The sequence below is a fragment of the Periophthalmus magnuspinnatus genome, chromosome 12, assembly GCF_009829125.3.
Source record: "Periophthalmus magnuspinnatus isolate fPerMag1 chromosome 12, fPerMag1.2.pri, whole genome shotgun sequence".
Classification (NCBI taxonomy): domain Eukaryota; kingdom Metazoa; phylum Chordata; class Actinopteri; order Gobiiformes; family Gobiidae; genus Periophthalmus; species Periophthalmus magnuspinnatus.
The window spans coordinates 11,190,104-11,209,139 of NC_047137.1; the positions used below are offsets into that span (position 1 = coordinate 11,190,104).

General features: G+C 39.1%; 1 protein-coding gene across 1 annotated transcript in view; it reads right to left on the minus strand.

Moving 5' to 3' along the window:
• Window positions 1-429: 429 nt before the first annotated feature.
• Window positions 430-19,036, minus strand: part of lrrtm4l1 (leucine rich repeat transmembrane neuronal 4 like 1) — a 111,859-nt gene continuing 93,252 nt past the window's right edge. Inside the window, exon 3 of the mRNA XM_033975902.1 lies at window positions 430-495. Coding sequence (XP_033831793.1) covers window positions 430-495 — 66 coding nt within the window. The remainder of the gene's footprint in view (window positions 496-19,036) is intronic.

A 19,036-nucleotide genomic window follows, 5' to 3' on the forward strand; every position in this document is an offset into this window, starting at 1 on the left:
AGAACTTAGATATCTTATAAATTATACAAGCAGTTGTTAGCAGAGTGGTGAACGCTACTCCAATGTAGTCCTTAGATATTCATGGATCACGTCGAAAGAGTCTCGGAGTGTTCTTTCCCTTTTTATCGCTTCCATGGCGCTTCCAAACTTGGACATAATTATTCATATGGAGTGTTTATAAGACATTCCCGCCGAGGCTCCACTGTCCTCCACAGCTGTGCGTCACTATTTATGGCGCGGTAAAGCGGGATGAATTGCAGTAAAGCTGATGATGGTTTAAGCCAGAGAAAAGGAAAAATCACATTAAAAAACTAAACAAAAAAGGCAATATTATTAAGTGTTAGTTTTCACGTCTGTAAAGATCCTGATTTCTGCATATGTCGTCCTCCGGTTTCTGTCCTTTGTGGTCCAAGTTAGTTCCATTTTGGGCTAGTGGATGGTGGCCAATTCGCCCAGCCAGGCACCAGGTAAAGGGCGTGGACATGTGTATTCAGTCTGCAACGACAAAAAGAGAAAGAGTTAGCTACAATATGTAACGTTCTGGAGCTGGCGTGTGACATTCATAATTCCAACAACCATAATTCAGAACATTCACTATGTAGATAGATGCGCTTTGCCATGCTGTGGAAAACTATAGCCCAGGTACCACACTAAACCAGCTCTGCTTGTGTACAAGTCTCTCCATGGCCTAACACCAGAGTACATCTCCAACATGTTAGTGCCATAAGAACCATCTCACACTCTGAGGCCTCCTGTTGGTGCTCTGAGTCAGGACTAAACATGGGGAATCAGTGTTTGAGTTTTATCCAGCTAAAATGTGGAACAGTCTTCCTGAAGATGTGAGACAGGCCTCTACTTTGACAATGTTTAAATCCAGGTTCAAAACAGTTCTGTTTAGCTGTGCATATGACTGAAAGTATATTTTTTATTCTGCACGTTAAAAGTCTTTTAAAGTTGTAGTAATCAGTTGTCCCTCACTATAAAGCAGTTCACCCTTTGCGACCTTGCTGTTTCGCCGATGTTTTTAGTGCAATTTAGCATGTTTGTTTTACAATCTATGATCATGCATTGTGTTCTGCGTCCTGATTGGCTAAGGGACTGTAGACCATTGTCCATCAGTCTCCTCCGTGCCGTGTCTCCTGTACAGTACAGAATGTGTTCAGACAAATTTACATAAATGTTCGATCGCAGAGTGACTCTAAAGTGCTGTATGTTTGCAAGTTTTCTCCTCGACAAAACCCACAATATCAATGAAACGTTCTGCACCGACAAAGACGCTATGAAGGTTTGAACTTTGAGAGAGTTTAAACAAGAGAGAAATGTGAGAAAATATTAATGTCTGTGTGAGAAAAGTGTATAAAGTGTGTGGTGAGGGGTTTTACAGCAAAACATATATAATAATTATAAAAAATAAAGCTGATACTTCGCGGATTTTGCTTATTGCGGGTTATTTTTGGGATGTAACTCCCACGATAAATGAGGGACCAGTGTATACAGTTTTAATATAATGCATAATATTACATAAAATGCATTCCCACTACTTCAGTTCATTTTGACCAAAGGAAACCGGGTATTTCCTACCTCGAAGGCTATTAGGTATTTCAATTTATTTAAGCCCACAACACAATAGATGAATAACACATCACACTTACTCTACAATATACACATTTCCTGCTTTTAGGCATTTTAATTCATCTTCCGCTTTTACCACATTTTCTATAGCTACTCCTTGGCACTTCGCAGAGGTGGTCCTTACAATGTAAAGTTAATTACGGGCGCCCAATGGCTTGATAAGACTACAATGGGTTTGTGACAGAGCGAGCAAAGCAAATTAGGCCAAGCAATTAGGCGGATGATAGAGTCCCGCATGCTCAAAGATAGCTCCGAGGGGGCCAAGGTGGAGAGCAGTCCTCATTGTGGGACAAAGATTAAAACAGCACCTCCTACTAGAGCTCCATGTTAATTAAAACAGGAATAATTAAATGCAACATGTTTGTCTGAATGGGCCCTCCTACAGTCAGTGGCACTGGCTGTTTACTATGATGAGGGAGCAAGTAAAAGAGCCGTTATTAAGTGGCAGAATAATAATCTACTGCCAAATGCACAATAGCGTACTCTGGAGATCAATTTGTTTTACTTACAGCAAAAACACACTGTGATTTAGGAGTAGAAGAAGTAAGCCAGAATATATTCATAAACAGAACTGATGGCATAGTGGAGCAGTTCCCAATGTTTTTACCTAAAGGCTCCGCCCCTGCGTGACCTTGAGACGTGCTGGGCCTCCCCATCTAAAACTGAAGCCCCCACAAATACATTCCATGATAAAAAATGCTAATACGAAAGCATTTATTTAACCATTTAAGGACTGAGCACATTATAGACCAGTATAGCTCGCCTAGACTAGACTATTCTTTCTAGCCATCACCATGTACTACATTTTTTCACACAGCTATCTCTATTTTACATATCCATCCTTATTTTTCCTCTGACGCATCAAATAAGTGACTGGCGAAAATTCCTGCGGCACCTGCGCTCTGATTGGTCATCTTCCAGGGACAACATAAAGCACATTACCGTAATGACAGTAACATATTTAAAGAGCCCCATGCCTCTGCTTTGAGATGCCATTTGAATTTACATGATCGCACAATTGGTTGCAGAGTTATGGTAATGGAAAGTCCACAACCACGAGTCTATTGACATCCGACACAATAGGGTTAATACAAATAAACTGAAACTGTAGCGCTCAAGCTTCCATACCCATTTTCCAATCATTTTCAACAATAATGGGTTTGATGACATGATGCTCTGACTAGACAAAGCTCTAGGGACCCACTGAAATCTCAAGCGGCCCCCAGGTGTAGTGGATAGAACATTTGCCTCTAAGAAAGACAGTCCCTGGATAACAGTTTTTGTCTATGTCAACTAAAACAAAATAAAAACGATGACTGGCACTTTGTCAACTAAAGCTATGACTAAAAGATTATACTTTGCAAATTATAATTTCTGCAAATAATAAAAATGAGTGGATGGGCGAGTTGATTCAGGTAAAGCAATAACTTAAACCCTTAAAAGTTCCTCGGTGCAGCGGGCCAAAGGTTTCACAACAAAATGCTGAAACCATTGCAAAAAAAATCCACAAAAAAACATTCTTCATCAAGTTCTTTCACACACAAAAAAACAACTTTCCCTCTACTCTCAACATGGCTTATTCCCAGTACACTGATACAGCAGAAAAATATCTGTTTCCATTACACTGTTTCCCATTGTTGAGGAAAATAGCACATTATTGTCATTTTGCAGCAACAGCACCCCAGCGGCTCTGAGCTGATAGGCAGAGAGATCTCCGGGCTCCAGTGTATCGAGGGGACGAACTCTTGAACGGAATGCAATACGTGCCTCATTTTGAAACAAGCTATGAACAAAAAGAACAAGAAAAGAAATCAATAATTCATTGATCTAAGTTATGGTCTAATGCAATTGTTCACCCAGTTAGTCACGGGGCCGACGTAAAAGCTTGAAGCGCAGAATTAGAATTGCCTTGGGACATCGGTAAAGATTGTTCAGTTTGGGATAATCAGGCTGAATTATGAGTCATTCACGTAGATGGAGGTGCACCTGTTCTATCCTTTCTCTTTGAATCACTTCATTTTGATACAGCCCACTCAATCCAAACATTGCATCAAAAGCATAAAAGCTTACCTGAAATGATCTCTGCGTGGTCTGATATTGCAACGAAACTGCAGGTTGGAGTATAGTAGCAGAAGTAGCCGTACTATTACAACTTCAGTTAATTATTTTAGGATTAGTCATGCTTTTAGTTGTGTATTTTTAAAAAAAATCTGCCTGCCAGGTTTATATTGTGCCTAGGTACCTCTGCCCGAAATCTGGAGTCAGTTCTACAGAAATATTGGTGAGAACAAACTCTTGATAAAGCCTACAAACGTATAGAAACATGATTTGACTAGATTTTATAGCATCTCTGCTCGTGTACACATCTCTTCATGGCCTAGCACCAAAGTAGGACCTCAGGGACCGGCCTCCTGCTGGTGCCCAGAGTCAGGACTAAACGTGGGGAATCAGCGTTTCTGTTTTATGCAGCTAAAACGTGGAACAGTCTTCCTGAAGATGTAAGTCTGGCCTCTACTTTGACGATGTGTAAATCCAGGCTTCAAACGGTTCTGTGTAGCTGTCCATATGACCCATATGTTTTTTTATTCTGCACGTTTTATTCTGCACGCTCTTTTAAAGTTGGATTTATTATGATAATTTATGTTTTCAATCATTTTTATTGAGATTTAAAGCTCTTTGAATTACCTTGTGTAAACTTGCCTTGCCATCAATATTCTCTCCTCATTTCAATAACATGTTTTCAATAGTGAATTACGGTGCAGAAGGTCAGCGGGTCTGGGTGGTTCGGCTCTATAGAGAATTCTCTGAAAAGACGTAAGCACTTTCCATTCGAAGAGTTGACAAAACGCGCATTTTGTGGAGCTAAGTGTAATTTGCTGGAGTGAATGGGGAAGCATGCCCGGTGCATAATTCAGGACCTTTAAATGTCATTGCGTAGCCACAGGTCAACTGCTGCTTGTAAAGACTTGTGCGTGAATTAGTCTGAGCGTGCTGACATTTGACTTGCCTCCAACTGATCTCCAACCCAAGATAAATATGTGTTCCAAAGAAATAGACATTCTGCTAACCTTCCATTTTACGCATGCTAACCTATGGCCTTGTTTCCACTGGTTAGCTTTGGAAGCGGATCGGTACAGGCTGCAAGTGTCTCCGCCGTCTAAAGTGAACTGTGCTGCCCCGTCGGAGAGGTCTGAATCGGACCCTGCAGGATACTAGAAGGGGTCAGCACATTACTGAAAAAAAAAGATGATTGAACAAGAGAAAACACACACTAAAGACTGCTAAAATCAGATATAAACGGGAAATAATAATCTCTCACCAAACACTGACTTGATCTTGTGATAAACTGCCGCATTTCCAGTGACTGCCACTTTAGATGTTGAGCCAAATGCAACAGCTGTTTCTTGTTTCGATGCACAGCACTCAGATATAAAGATCAAAAATATATTTCCAGTGCATAATACTTCTAACATGAGCCAAACCCACTGCATTACATAAAGAGAGATTAAAATGTGGCGTATAGGCGCAGAGAAGTGAAGGAAATGCAGGACAAGCTGACAATAAACCAGAAGTAGTGTAGTGTTTACGCTAGCTTTAGCCATGTCGCAAGTGTTTTTTTGTGAATTGCTGAAATCGACTTTATAATTAAGAGTATAATTCAAATACGATTTAGATTTTATTCATTAAGAAAACATCTGTAATGTTTGGTCGATGTCCGTGTCCCAGGATGTTGGTCAGGAGAACCTCTCTAGTGGATTAATTTGCCTGTTATACCTGAACGAAGGAAGAAACCTGCATAACTTGTTCTTCTTTGTACTCACTGTTTGCAAAGGTAAGATTTGGCACAGCTCCACCACACAACACTTCTGTCAGTCTCAGCTATTTCACAAATCTGCTCAAAAATGATCCCAGCTCCCTCAATGTTCCGCTTGTCGACTTCCCTATTGTTGTCAGTGCTGGGCTTACGCTCGCGCCCAGAGTCCAACTTTGATTTAAACGTTATCAGGCCCGCCGACACGTCTTCCTTCCGTGCTTTATCTGCCTCTCAGGTGGATATGAAGCAGCCTGCGCAAATCGGCAGACAGATGAGAGCATAAAAGGGATTCGGGGCACGAGGCAAACACATTAGCTCCCAAGCTAGCACCAGAGACAAGAGATCAATCCCGCGCTCGCAAATCAATCCAACAAGCTGTGCTCCTATGACATCTACAGTATTCCCTACGTGCTATTGAGAGAGGATTTGGAAAACATGGTACGGATAATACGTACAAGGAATGGGGGTTTAAAAGAAATCTGGCACTGGTAATTGTGTTCATCATTGTGAAAAGTGAATCATTTTGGGCGTGGTAGAGTATTGCAACACAAACCTCAAGAACAGCAGGAACATACAGTAGGAACATGCAGTCAAAATAAATAAGATACTATAAAGATTTACAATAGACTGAATGTAACACTGTGCCAGCAAAGTAAAGCTATAAGGCTACAAAAACTTTGCACAAAAAGCGCCTCTGACTGTGCCTATCTTAAAAGGAGCGTTGCAACCGACAGCCGGCATCTACCTGCGCAGAAAGTCAAAACGATTCTGTGGAAATAGAAAGTTAAAAACATGCTTTGGAACATTCTCCATTCAAATCAATCCAATAAGCTGTGCCTGCGCTCATAATAAATTGTTTTTCAAGGTATTTTTGTACAATCATAAAACCAAAATAGCTGTTTAAAGCCATATTGAGGAGCAGTCCAGACAAAGCAACCATCCCACAATCAGAAAAGTAGGACCTTTTAAAGAGATTCTTGTTCCAGTCCCCCCTTCTGCTAAAAAAACTTCTTCACTCTTTTTAATTCTTCACTCTTTTCCCACCATTAATGATGTTTAATAACCCATATTTGTGTATGTTATTAATAATCTTGTGTCATAGCAACGTCTTGGGTTTAATAACTGTTCCAATCCTGCAGCTACTAGCTAACCGGGCTAAAGATAGATAGAGGAACGGTTTTAAAAAGTAAGCTTAGACAATAACAGCACTGAGCAAAACAACCAGATTCTTCAAAAATCAGACAAAAAAAAAAAAACCAGACAAAAATAGAAGTTGCGCTTGATGTCTCACTAACCTTCAGAAGTTTTCATTCCGGACGAAAGCCAATTTAGTCACAATGTTGTTACAAGACGCGAGTCAGGTTGAGTAAGCACCAATGACTCCCTCGCACAAAACTCAAAAAAATCTGTCTGGGTTAAAGATTTTAAAACAAAAGACAAAAAAAAAAAAATCAATTATACAAGTAAATACACACTGTGCTGTCCTGCATATTTCTACACATTATCAACCCACATTTCAACAAAATTCAAACTTTTCATTGGGTGGGTGTTGCTTTTTGGAGATGATATTGGTTTTCCTAGAATGTTCCACAGTATGACATTAAACTAGCTTCATGAAAAAGAGTTACACGTGACAGTTCAGATCTGTGGAAGGGCAAACGCAAAGTCGTAACGCATGCTTTTCAGGATAGTTTTAGCGATAAAACGCTTGCAGCTGAATGAACGTGAGATTTACGGGTGTAATGTCACACTGCAGAACATTTCAAGCAAATCTGTAACGTTTCCATGGAGACAAGCTCGCGGTGTATCATAAGAAAGTCACGGGCATCTTTACGCTTGCCTATTCTTTCCCCTTTGAGTGCGCGCAAACAACATTTTCACAAACAACCTAGAAGAAACGGTGACAAAATATTGGGTAAGCTTTGTTATTGATTCGTCACCGTTTCAAATGTCACGCCTGATTGACGGATTTGGTACATAATTAAAACATCAAATTTCCTTATTTTTCATTTTGAGTTAGAATGCCAATCATAAATTTTGTTGTACTAGTTTGCAATGACGACGGAAACATGCACGCTCCAGATCTGTTTATTGTCAAACTTCTGGAGTTGTTGATTACTAAAAAGTTAGTTAGAATATTTATTTCAAACCTGCATGAATAATTCACAGTACAGTACAAACACAAATACACACGTGGTTTGAAAAGGCGATGGATGACGCAAATCTTGTACGTTTCCAGTCTCCTCCCATTCATTAGAGAACAACACTTCAACTAGTCAATCAAAACGCTCTCTGACCTTACACCTTACTCCCCCTGAGGAAATCACTTTCTCCTCTCCAGGCATTTGCTCATTATTTCTCTTTTAAATACATTTTTAAACTGAACCTACAGAAGTGTATTTCCTCTGTTAATCCGTTCCACACTGAAATGCACATTGATTTAAAGTAATTCTACATTTTGGTTGATATAATACTTTTAAATGACATTTTAACAACTCAGTATGATGCAATTAATTTGATTTCTTTCTGACCATGGCCTTTGTTGTGTGCAGGTTTACGAAAGTGAAAATAGGGTACTAGGGTTGTAAAAATCAATTACTAATCAAAACTAAAACTAGTATCAAAATTAGATAGGGGCAATTTGAGTTGGTATCATCCATCCATTTTCATCCGCTTATTCAGTGCTGGGTTGCGGGGACAGGAGGCTAAGCAGGGACTCCCATACGTCCCTCACCCCAGACACGTCCTCCAGCTCCTGTGGTGGGACCCCAAGGTGTTTCCAAGCCAACCGCGAGACATAGGGCCTCCTTCCGGTGGGACATGCCCAGAACACCTCCCTAGGAAAGCGAGAATACCTCCCTAGGGAAAAAAAATCTCATTCACACGACAGAAATGAACCTTTCCTGAATAGTTTAGCTAGTAATATACGCCCATGAGCCACTATGGAACTGTGGTATCGGAATCGGTATTGAGTATCGAGTCTATTCCTTAGTATCAAAATCGAGCTTGAAATATTAGCATCGCGGCAACACTATAAGCTACATTGATTTCTATTTCTATTCTAGTTGGGTGTGCCTGCTCTGACAATATCTAATACATGAAAATTACTTGGCAATTAATCAATATTTAATCAAAACCGTCTGACCTTTACGCTCAAATAAAATTCATCACGACTCAAAATGAGATTGGAGCTTTTCAATTTGGCCATTTTTGATCAGCCTTTTATTTTTTGAAGGTTAATTTGGGGATTTAGTTTGGATATTTGTTTCAAAGATGGCCCCGTGCTCATTATCTCACATAATGACACCGTGGGTACATTTACATGGCCAAACATCAGATAATTAAAATACTCTGATAATCCTAGATCTTATTTTTGGTGCGTGTTTTACCTGCACAAAAGAAGTGTGATCATGAAAAACACTAAAAGCTAAAAGGACTCTCTCTAATTTGAATTGTGAGTATCTAAACCCCTGCACGAGCAAAATACAATCATGAATCAGTGCAGTGAGTAAATTGTGGAGGTTCTGAGCTTTCACATAAGGCACGGCTGGTACATATACTGAGAATGAGGAAAACGTGTACGTGTCCTCGGATTTTTACGTTGTGCTTTTCCACCTTCAAGGCTGTCAAAGCACTTTACATCAAGAAACCACTCACCCATTCACACACACATACATAACTGTACACACACTGGGGGGCGAAGTAGTTTAAGCCTCTTGCCCAAGGACGCCACAACGGTATTCATTTGTGGGAGCTGGTATCGCACCGCCAACCTGTGGGTCAATTTGTGCAAGAAGACTGCTCCTCCACTGATGCTTTTATTGCTTTTATACTAATTGTCTTCTGTTTTTAATGTCTTTTTTGCACTGTAGCACTTTGAGATTTGTTGTTCAAATGTAAAGTGCGTTATAAATAAAATGTATTATTATCTGATTGAAAAGCATCATTGGTAGAGCAAAGGTCAAAGGTCTTTTTTATTAAGCTGTGAGAGGTCAATGAAGTGTATAATACTTGTAATAATGTATGACTTTTTCCCTTTTTTTCAAATAACATAAGAAAATTACCCCACCCACACACATAAAACAACAAACTACAGACCAGCTGCACAAAACAGAAATGAGACATACATACTGAGAGTGGGATTCGAACCACCAACCTTCGGCTCAGTGGATAAACACTCAACCAACTGAGGCACTGTCACCCCTTATATGCAGGTTAAAGCACTAGCAAGAGAATGGAGAACATCCTGAAGTTTGGTTTTTGCTTTATATTTCCACGGAATCTTGCACAAAGTTACCTATTGTACCTTTTAACATTTTCTCATTTTCTTGTTTTTTGACACACTAATTTGCCTTTTTTGCATAATTTTCGTTGTCAAAACCAGCACAGGCGCAAATGCTCGGAAATAACTCAGCTTACTCACATCAGATATAACTGTTTACGTGACATTCCATAAATCTGATAACTCCAGAAATCAGATCATGAGCAGATTTGTGTTGTGCATGTAGAAAATAGCCACTGAATGAAGAGAGAAAAAAGGATGCAATACAGTCCTCCTGGTTGTATTTACACGTCTACATAATTACTGTGGGCTCTAGAAAGCTGAGATCTCACATTCTAAGTCAACATATATTTTTCTAACCATATAAAAGGTCATTGCCAGAGCTTACGAGAAGAAAAAGTCTGTTGGATTGTACTGAAATGACACCAATTTGGAGCAGAGTGGCGTTGGCTGACCTGTGCTTTAGCGACCACAGCGGCTAGCCTTATTAGACAGTGATAACAAGCGCTCCAACTGGGTGGCCTGTCAGTCGTGTCTAATGGTGGAGCGCCAACAACTTTCTCAACTCCGGCCATGTTTGAGCCCAAAGTTCAACGCGTGTTAGCTCTGTTGGACCACAAAAAAAAAAAAAGATATGGTTCTTGCACCTTTCATATTGGACTTGCAAAGTATGGATGGTCCGATAAGGATTTTTCTTTACTTTATATTGATTGATTTTAAAATACAAATATGCTGCATTATTTATATTGTTATTTTGCAGCTGATGTCATCAATCTTTCCTGCAGGAGTGACGCTAACTAGAGGCACTGCTCTGTCTGAAGCTCTGTTACTCCAGTTAGACTTTAATCTGATCCTTCTTTTAACACAATCTGACAGTAAAGAACTAATTTAGTTGGCACTACAAGAGCAAAGCTGATTTGTACTGTTAAACAAGTCCCTTTGAAATGATATTACAGTCACAAGCTAGCTAGCATTAGCCGACAGTTTTTCAGATAGTGTCTCTCACCTATTTTGTTGCCCATCCATGAAAATCAGCTTTGTTTTGTTTTGTCTTTTCTTTATGTATCTTAAAACCGATTTGGCAGTGTTGCTGATGTGTGCATCGTGTCACCATGGTAACTGCTGAACATTTTGCCATAGACATCCATACAGCACAATGTCACTACAAAGTATATTCTCATTGGTCTGCTCTGGTTTGCTTATAACCATCTACAAATAATAGACACGATGTTTCTACAGATGTACTTCCTGTACTGGGGCCTACTAAAAACATACTAAAACCTAGACCTGGATGACTGAGGGACTACGCAGACATACTAAAACCTAGCTATAGACGTTGAAGGGCCCAGCCAACGAAGGGTGCTCCTCTGTGGACGACAAAAGCTGTGCCAAAATGGGACTGGCCTACACCATGGAGAGTACGTCATCCACTGTCTGTGCGCTTACGTTATGCCGCCTGGCAACCGTGACGGCTGCTGACTCAATTTTCTCCCATAGAAGAGGTGACGCGCAGTGCATGATGGGATATAGAAGTGCACGAAATCTGCTCGGATGTACCTTTCCTTCACGGCTGATCTCTGTCACGCAGGTAGTAACTGGACTCACGTGCAACACAAAGAACACAGCCAAACCCCTTGTCCCGGTGAATACATAAGGTTCATTTGAAATACAGAACCTGCGTGTCTTATAGATGAACAAAAGAAATGAGCAAACAACAATCCAGCCACCCAAAGTGAACACAGGGAGAACATAAAGGCTACACCCTTGATCAGCAATGAACTTTGGGTGCGGGGAAAATAGAGAGGCAGCAAAACAGGACTGGAACAGGCTGGGAAACAAAGCTGGACTGGGAATAAACAAAACAGGCAGAACTGTGACAATCTCCATGGAAACGCGGGGCACATTTGTCGGCCGCATTAGTGGGGTGCATGACATGGAACGGGCCTTGTTGTGCCTGAAGTGACATAAATGCCCTTCAAATGATATTATTGTTATGTTCTTGCAAGCATGCAGCTGTAATGAATGAGATTTGAAGTAGTAATTAATTTACAAACAGAGCAGGAGACCAATGGATTTCTACCTGTGACGTCACAAATCTGGGAAATTCAAACCCAAATGTTTTTTGAGTCTTCAGAATGAGTGGATTTACTAAACAGGATCCATCAAACCTGCATGAATGAAGATAAATCCAACTTCAGGTATAGTTTATGATAAAGAGTCAATTTAGCATAACGTGTGTCTTTAGAGATTTTCTTAGTAACTCCTAACCCTAACCACTTAGTTAAGCAGTTACAAAACATGACTCATTCTTGTTACGCTATTTGTTCCTTACGAATTAAATCTTTCGTAACGCTTTATGAGGCTAATTGTGTGTACTGTAGTTATTAAGTGGAGCCAGAAAATGTATTCGGAAATTGTGGACTACTGACTAACAATACCTTCCGATTTTTCATTTTTTTTCAATTGCTCTTTACATTAGACTCTTTTATTTACTATGCCTACTCTTAATACTCCACAACATTTATCTGAATATGGGTCCTCTATTGTACTGTCTTCCAAATGCGTCTTGTTTGTTTGCCTGAGTATAGACCGTCTGTTCGAGAGCTTATTCCCAAACTAACCTCCCAGAATCTCCAAAAACTCCAGTGTGTCAGTCAAAGACAAAAGAGGGGCGGAAAATGGGACGAGCCTCCGATTTTCAAACCGACTGTTGTGGTCCATAAATCACAACAAACACCCCGCACGACCGAAATAGATTCACATCCGTGCTCCTCCGTAGAATCAAATACATCATCGTTTGGAACCATCAACTCCAGTAATTTAGCACCAAAGCGTTTACAGGCGTTTGTAATTTTATTTTTAGATGTCTGTTTTACATGCAAAGTTTATGTATACTGTATGTGAGAGGGGTAGAATAGACAAAAATGTACTGAAGTAAGAGTAATGTTCCTTCAAAATAATATTACTCAAGTAGAACGGCAAAGTAGTGGTCCAAGAAATGACTCAATTAAGAGTAAAACAGTATTTGAGAGAAGTACTACTCAAGTAAGAGTCACTTAAAGAGTCATTTGAACAACGCAACATCAAGTAATGCACAAAATCTGTTTTTTTTCAAAGTATAGATACAAAAATGAGACAAAGTAGATCATATTTGAAGGAACGATGCAGGAAACACAAATCATTTCATATTGTCAGCATAAAACTTTTGTTGTTTGTAGACTTACTCACAGTGGGAAGAGTAACCGAAACTTTAAGGAGTAAAGTTCAATTTTTTGTTCCTTTGTTTTTCTTTTTGCAATTGGAATTACTTAGACGACAGAGATTGCACAATTACAGTTGAAGCATGGACCATTTTGTCTGTTAAAGCACTAGTGTGTTTCATGAACAGCTTTTATAAGTATTCTTTCATTCATCCTTTATGTTGCGATAGATCATTTGCAGTACAGTGATTAAAGCAGGTGATTTCAGTATTATCATGGATTGTAGCCTCTGACCTTGCGATTGTTCTAACAAGCATTGGATTGTGATTAGATTAGATTTGTGTTGCGATTTATGTTTTAATAATAGTGTTTTGTTCATAGTTCATTTTAAAAGCATCGAAAATTGACAAAAAGACTCAAATTAACTGACAAATAATTGTAAAAATCACATTTCAGAGCATGTTTGAACAGACCTACAACAGTAACAAAGTAAAAGTAGTAAAGCACTGTTCTCAAGCACACATTTTAGGTATTTGCACGTTAATACATTTTAAAGTGGATCATTTTTACTTTTACTTCACTAAATCCGAGACCAGGTATCTGTACTTTCTACTCCACTACTTTTTTGAACTGGACTGAAAAGTAAAAGTAGTTTGTATTATTCTTCGAGACCTGTTAAAAAGGCTGAGGTTTTTTGTTTAGTTTTTTTTTTTTTATCATTTGAAGCCTAATAAGACCTCAAAATATGTGCAGAGTAAAACAAAAGTATGAGACGTTTTCTTGTTTAATTACATTTCTAACAACTTTAATACTTTTTTTTCATGTGAGACTTGTACTTTTACTTGACTATTTATTTATTTTTTGCTCCTGTATCTGTACATTTACTTCAGTGTCATTTGATTTTCTAATTGCGTCCATCCAAATTGCACTTTCTACCATGTTATGACATTAATCCCTCATCAAAATCACACCTCAAAAGATTTTAGATCATCCATGCATGTTTCAGTAATCTAGCGATCTCTCCCAGGCCCCGTTCGAACCGTCTTTTCGGTTAGTAGCACAATTCTTTCCAACGCTCATCCCCTCTCCCTAATATTGGGTATGTTTTCAAGTGTGAGGAACCCCGTGCTCCTCAGCCCTCGTTCTTATTCACAAAAACTTGAATCTTCCATTGCCTTTCTTTCCCCAGGCAGTGACTCATACTCCTGGATATGATGTGATCAGTAGGAGACAGGTTTTGACACGGGTTTTAATAAGAACGCTACATTTTTGAATTGTCACACACGGGCCCCCTCTTCCATAAGGTTCATAAGAGCTCTCTGCGTTTTAGATGTGCTATATAAATAAACCTGGATTGAAACTCAAATAAAAGGGTTACTGACGAGGAATATACTTGAAAGATCAGGTATTGGCACATGGGTGTTTCAAAAGCCTGGGTAAAGCACTGGGTACATGCATTTATTTGTTTTTGTGGTTTAATTGAAAGAAAGCCATGCAAATGAATCCAAACTTTTAGGTTTTGAGTTCAAATATGATGAATATAGTGATATAAAATAGTAACACATTGACTGAAGTATCAATTCTCATGCAAAAATACCAACACTTGTTTTATGAATTACATTTTAATACATTTTTGAAACACATTATTCATAGTTTAGTTTATCTGAACATCTATTTAATTGATAGATCGGTTAAAGTGGGGTGGGGCACTAGTTTTGTTTTGGTTTTTTTCTTCTAGGGAGGAGTTTCAATGCATTTTAAAGGTCCTGTATTACGCAAAATTGATTCTTTTGCGCTTTAAGTTATGTTATAATGCTGTTACCTCCTCAAAAACACACTTGGAGTTGTGTTTTGTTTCATTCCCACATGTTTGAGTAATCCTGCATTATTAGTGTGTCTACATCTCCAAAGGTCAAAATGCTCCGTTCCACCTTGTGATGTCATGAAGCAGTAATTTTCAAGTTAACAGCTCTTTTTACTTCTTTAGTTAGTAGAGATAGGTATTCCCAGGGCTAAAATCATCCAAATGATTCTAGTGAAGGTGTATGGAGTTTAAAAACACAGTGGAGCACTTCCTGTATTACCATATGACATCACAAGGTGGTATAGTGTGTTTTCTACATGTGTAAAAGAAACAAAACACAACTCCAGGTACATTTGTGACGAGGAAACATCATAACCTAGATCAGAAAATAGTGTAATAGTGCACTTTAATACAAAACTCATTGGTATTGAACTGATATTGCAATGCTAGCCAAAGTACTTAGGATTGGATTGAAACAAAGTGAACACATGGTTTTAATACTATCCTATCTAATCCGATTTTCTTGTGAATTTCCTTAGTATAAAGCACTTTCAACTTCCAAATACAGTAATATCACTTCAAACCTTAAATTAAACGTACACTATGTAAATGTGGCTGATCCGCAACCTTTGTCTCAGTGGAGATGTTGTTTTCTTGCCTGGAACGTTTTACAGTTCAGCACGAAACCAACGGAAACAAGCAGGTTACACCATCAGACCAACTTACAGATCAGATCTATGGAGAAGCGGATCCACATATGGTAAAAATGCTTCGTTTTGAGCAATAAAAACACTACTAATTGAATAAAAACAAGATGGTTTGCGTCATACAGTGGAACAAATCAAACAAAGTAATACAGATAGCCCTTAATTATGAAAGTTATGAAGATTTTTTTTTATTATTCTGTTTGGTTCCATCATTTTTATGTTTTATACTTCTTTGGCAGTGAATATAAGTTGATCGTGTTTTAAGATCATTGCAACTTTGTGAAAAAATGACCAGATACCAACAACGATATAAACTGCCTGCGAAAATACAATAGGGACCACTGAATTAAACTTTTTAGCGTTACACGAGCAGAACCCAGCGAACCTCCATACCATCTCACGGGGGAATCGTACAGTATATAGTTAGCACGTACACCCACACGCAACTGCTCACCTCACCACTTCTTTAACACTTTGCCCTTCTGTCTTCTCCTTCGCAATGCAATAGTTAAAGAACAAGACACGAGATCCCACGTATTTTCATCAAAATGTCTGCAGCGAATCTGGTGCATCCACAAATGATTTTTCTAGTCCTTGTGGTATTGTTTTCATAAGGCTGCTTCCCTTGTCTTGGAATCTGAGCTCACTCCCTCCCACACAGTTTTATTAAGATGTTGGAGATACATATTAAGTGCTACTATCCACCGGTGACGCCTGAACTAAACCAACAGAACTTAAAGAGGGGGTATTACACTTACGCTATCGGGTATTAAATGTTAACACGTAGCATATTTAGATCACCGTGTTACATTTTATTGGTTTGAAACAACGTTCGCTACTCTTGCTCCCCACACTCCCCTTTCAGAGTTTTGTTTTGTGCATTTATCACAGACTGCATAAAGAAGTGGACTAAGGGAGTGTGACGTCTCCCATAGCGTTCAGCTCCAGTCAAATGAAGCTCATCGAGGCTCGCAGTTATAGGGGCAAATTTGGAGCAGTTGCATGTTACGCATTCTGATGACAAGTATCATAGCAACCAAAGAGCCAATCCGGAGTGACGCTGGTTTAGCTGGGAGCGGACATTTAGGGAACGCTGTCAATCAAACCTGTTGCTAACGCTAGCGGCAGCAAGCTTAGAGAAGGTGCCTGTTTTGTGGTAAATCGTAACGTTTACATTTATTTACAGCTTTTCCTTCAAGGCACTTTACCTCAAGGAATTACTCACCCATTCAGCCACTGGGGGCAAGGTGGGTTAAGTGTCTTGCCCCCAGTCAAAAGCAGGATTTGAACCGCCAGCCTTCGGACCAGTGGACAACTCACTCAACCAAACCGACACAACAGAGAAATAAAAATACCAGGATCAGGTAGAGCCGGTTAATATGAACATTTTTTTCAGTCCCCTGTGATTTTGCTTTAGTTCAGTAATGTCCCGTGTTTGTTCGATACACAACATCTTTAACATATCCCCACAGAAAGAAATCCAGAGGTGTGATATCAGGAGAACGTGATGAACAAGGAATTGGTCCATCCTTTCCAATCCAACGGTCTGGAAATATTTAATTGAGGAACTCACAAACATGCAGAGCCCAGTGTGTTGGGGAAAGTCTTGCTGGAAAATGATGGTTGGTTGAAGGTTCTGCTGTTGTGTTGCCACATATTCAGTGAAAAGGTCAAGGTAGACATCTGCAGTAATTAAAAACTTTTATAACCACTGAGTACATCTTATTAATTGCCTTTGTAATTAAAAACAAAAACAAAAAACTGTACAGAGACTTCATGGACACCCTGTATTGTATAAGTCAGATTTTATTGTCTTAGAATCAGGAACTGTGCTTTGGCCTTTGAAAGTTGTGAAAGGCATATATAAACTTGTCGAATAATTAGGATGTGGACATGAGGAATAGCGTTTGACATCCGCAATACTATTAAAAGTTCTTTTTTTTCAGACTTTAACCTCTCAGACCTCACGTAGTCTTTTGTTTAATGACTTGGGTTTGGACATACAGCTCGTGTCACAGTAGCTCTTTGTCTTGCCTAGTGTTGTGCAGTTCTTGGAGGATCCCTGGAGGGTGGAGTGTCAACGCCTTCACACTTCCTCCTGATACACTGCAGGGCCCCAGTGTCCTGCAGGTGTGAACAAAGGCAAGCACAATTTCGGCATATGTATCAGCCATCGTGACACCAGATATAATCCGCCTCTCCAATCTGCCACAGAACAGTAAGGAAAGGGAAGAGGACAAAAAGTGTAGCCTGGGATCCAGAATGCACGCTTCTTTAATACTTTACAAAGATGTGAGTCTCCGCATTTTCAGATGGGTGTGATTGACAGGTGGATTAGCCAATCAGGGACACACGTGGTCCATCGACATTTAAAATATATATGGCTGTTTATGAGGGGGAAAAATAATGAAAAAAAATATCACAGGGGATTGAACAACAGTGGATTTGTGCAACTAAACTGTGTTATTCTAACGTGAGCAATGGGTGACCAGTGAACTCCTTTGTTTCACATGCGTTCCTGAAATAAACAAATCAAATTGAACGATAATGTTTGGTTTTGGGTCGAGATTCAATGAAAGGCGTGGGGACTAGACTGATATCAATCTGTATAAGAAATGGTATGTTGAGTAAGAATAGCAGTTTAGTGTAGGTGGATGAAAGACTTGTAAACATATGGTACATACAACAATTACAACACGTCTCGCCCCTCAAATACGCCATTTTTAAAGACATTCGGTTCACACACACGTACACATCCATACTAAATTATTCACAAACATGCACACAATCATTCAGTTTCAGATATACAAATACTCGAGCTTTCATGCACATTCACTAATGGGTGCAAACCTGTGTTGATGTTAGCCATTTTGAAAACTTGTGCATGTTATAATGTAATCTGGCAAACTATTCCACTGACTTACAGCAACGATAGCAACAATAGAATAGAAATAAATACAGAGAGATATCAATCTGGATTTGTAAGGTAACAAACAATTTTACTAAAGTATGAAAAAAAAATGTGCAAAGTTGAGTAAAGAGTATTTGTGGAAACTGCTGCTCAAGTAAAAATGATTGTAAAATGTCTGGATGTAATATGTGATTTAAGAGTTCTATATTACGCTATATTGTGTTTTGTTTCATTCACACATTTTTAACACAGCTTCTCTTGAGCTGAAAACACTCCGTTCCACCTTGTGATGTCATGAGGTAAGACAGGAAGTGCTCCACGATGTTTTAAAACTCCACACACCTTCACTAGAATCATTTTGATCATTTCAGCCCTGGAATTGCCGATCTCTACTGAACTAAAGGTAAAACGTAGATGTTAACTTGAAAACTACCACTTCATGACATCACAAGGTGGAACAGAGCATTTTGAGCTTTGGAGATATAGACAGACTAATAATAAAGTTTTACTCAAACATGTGTGAATGAAACAAAACACAACTCCAGGTCTGTTTTTGATGACATAACATTCTAACATGGCTTAAATCTCACAAGAGTCAGATTTGTGTAATGTAGTACCTTTAAGAAATGACTCAATTATATCTTTAAAGCGTAAACCAAAAAGCCAAACTTGTATAGTCATTTAAT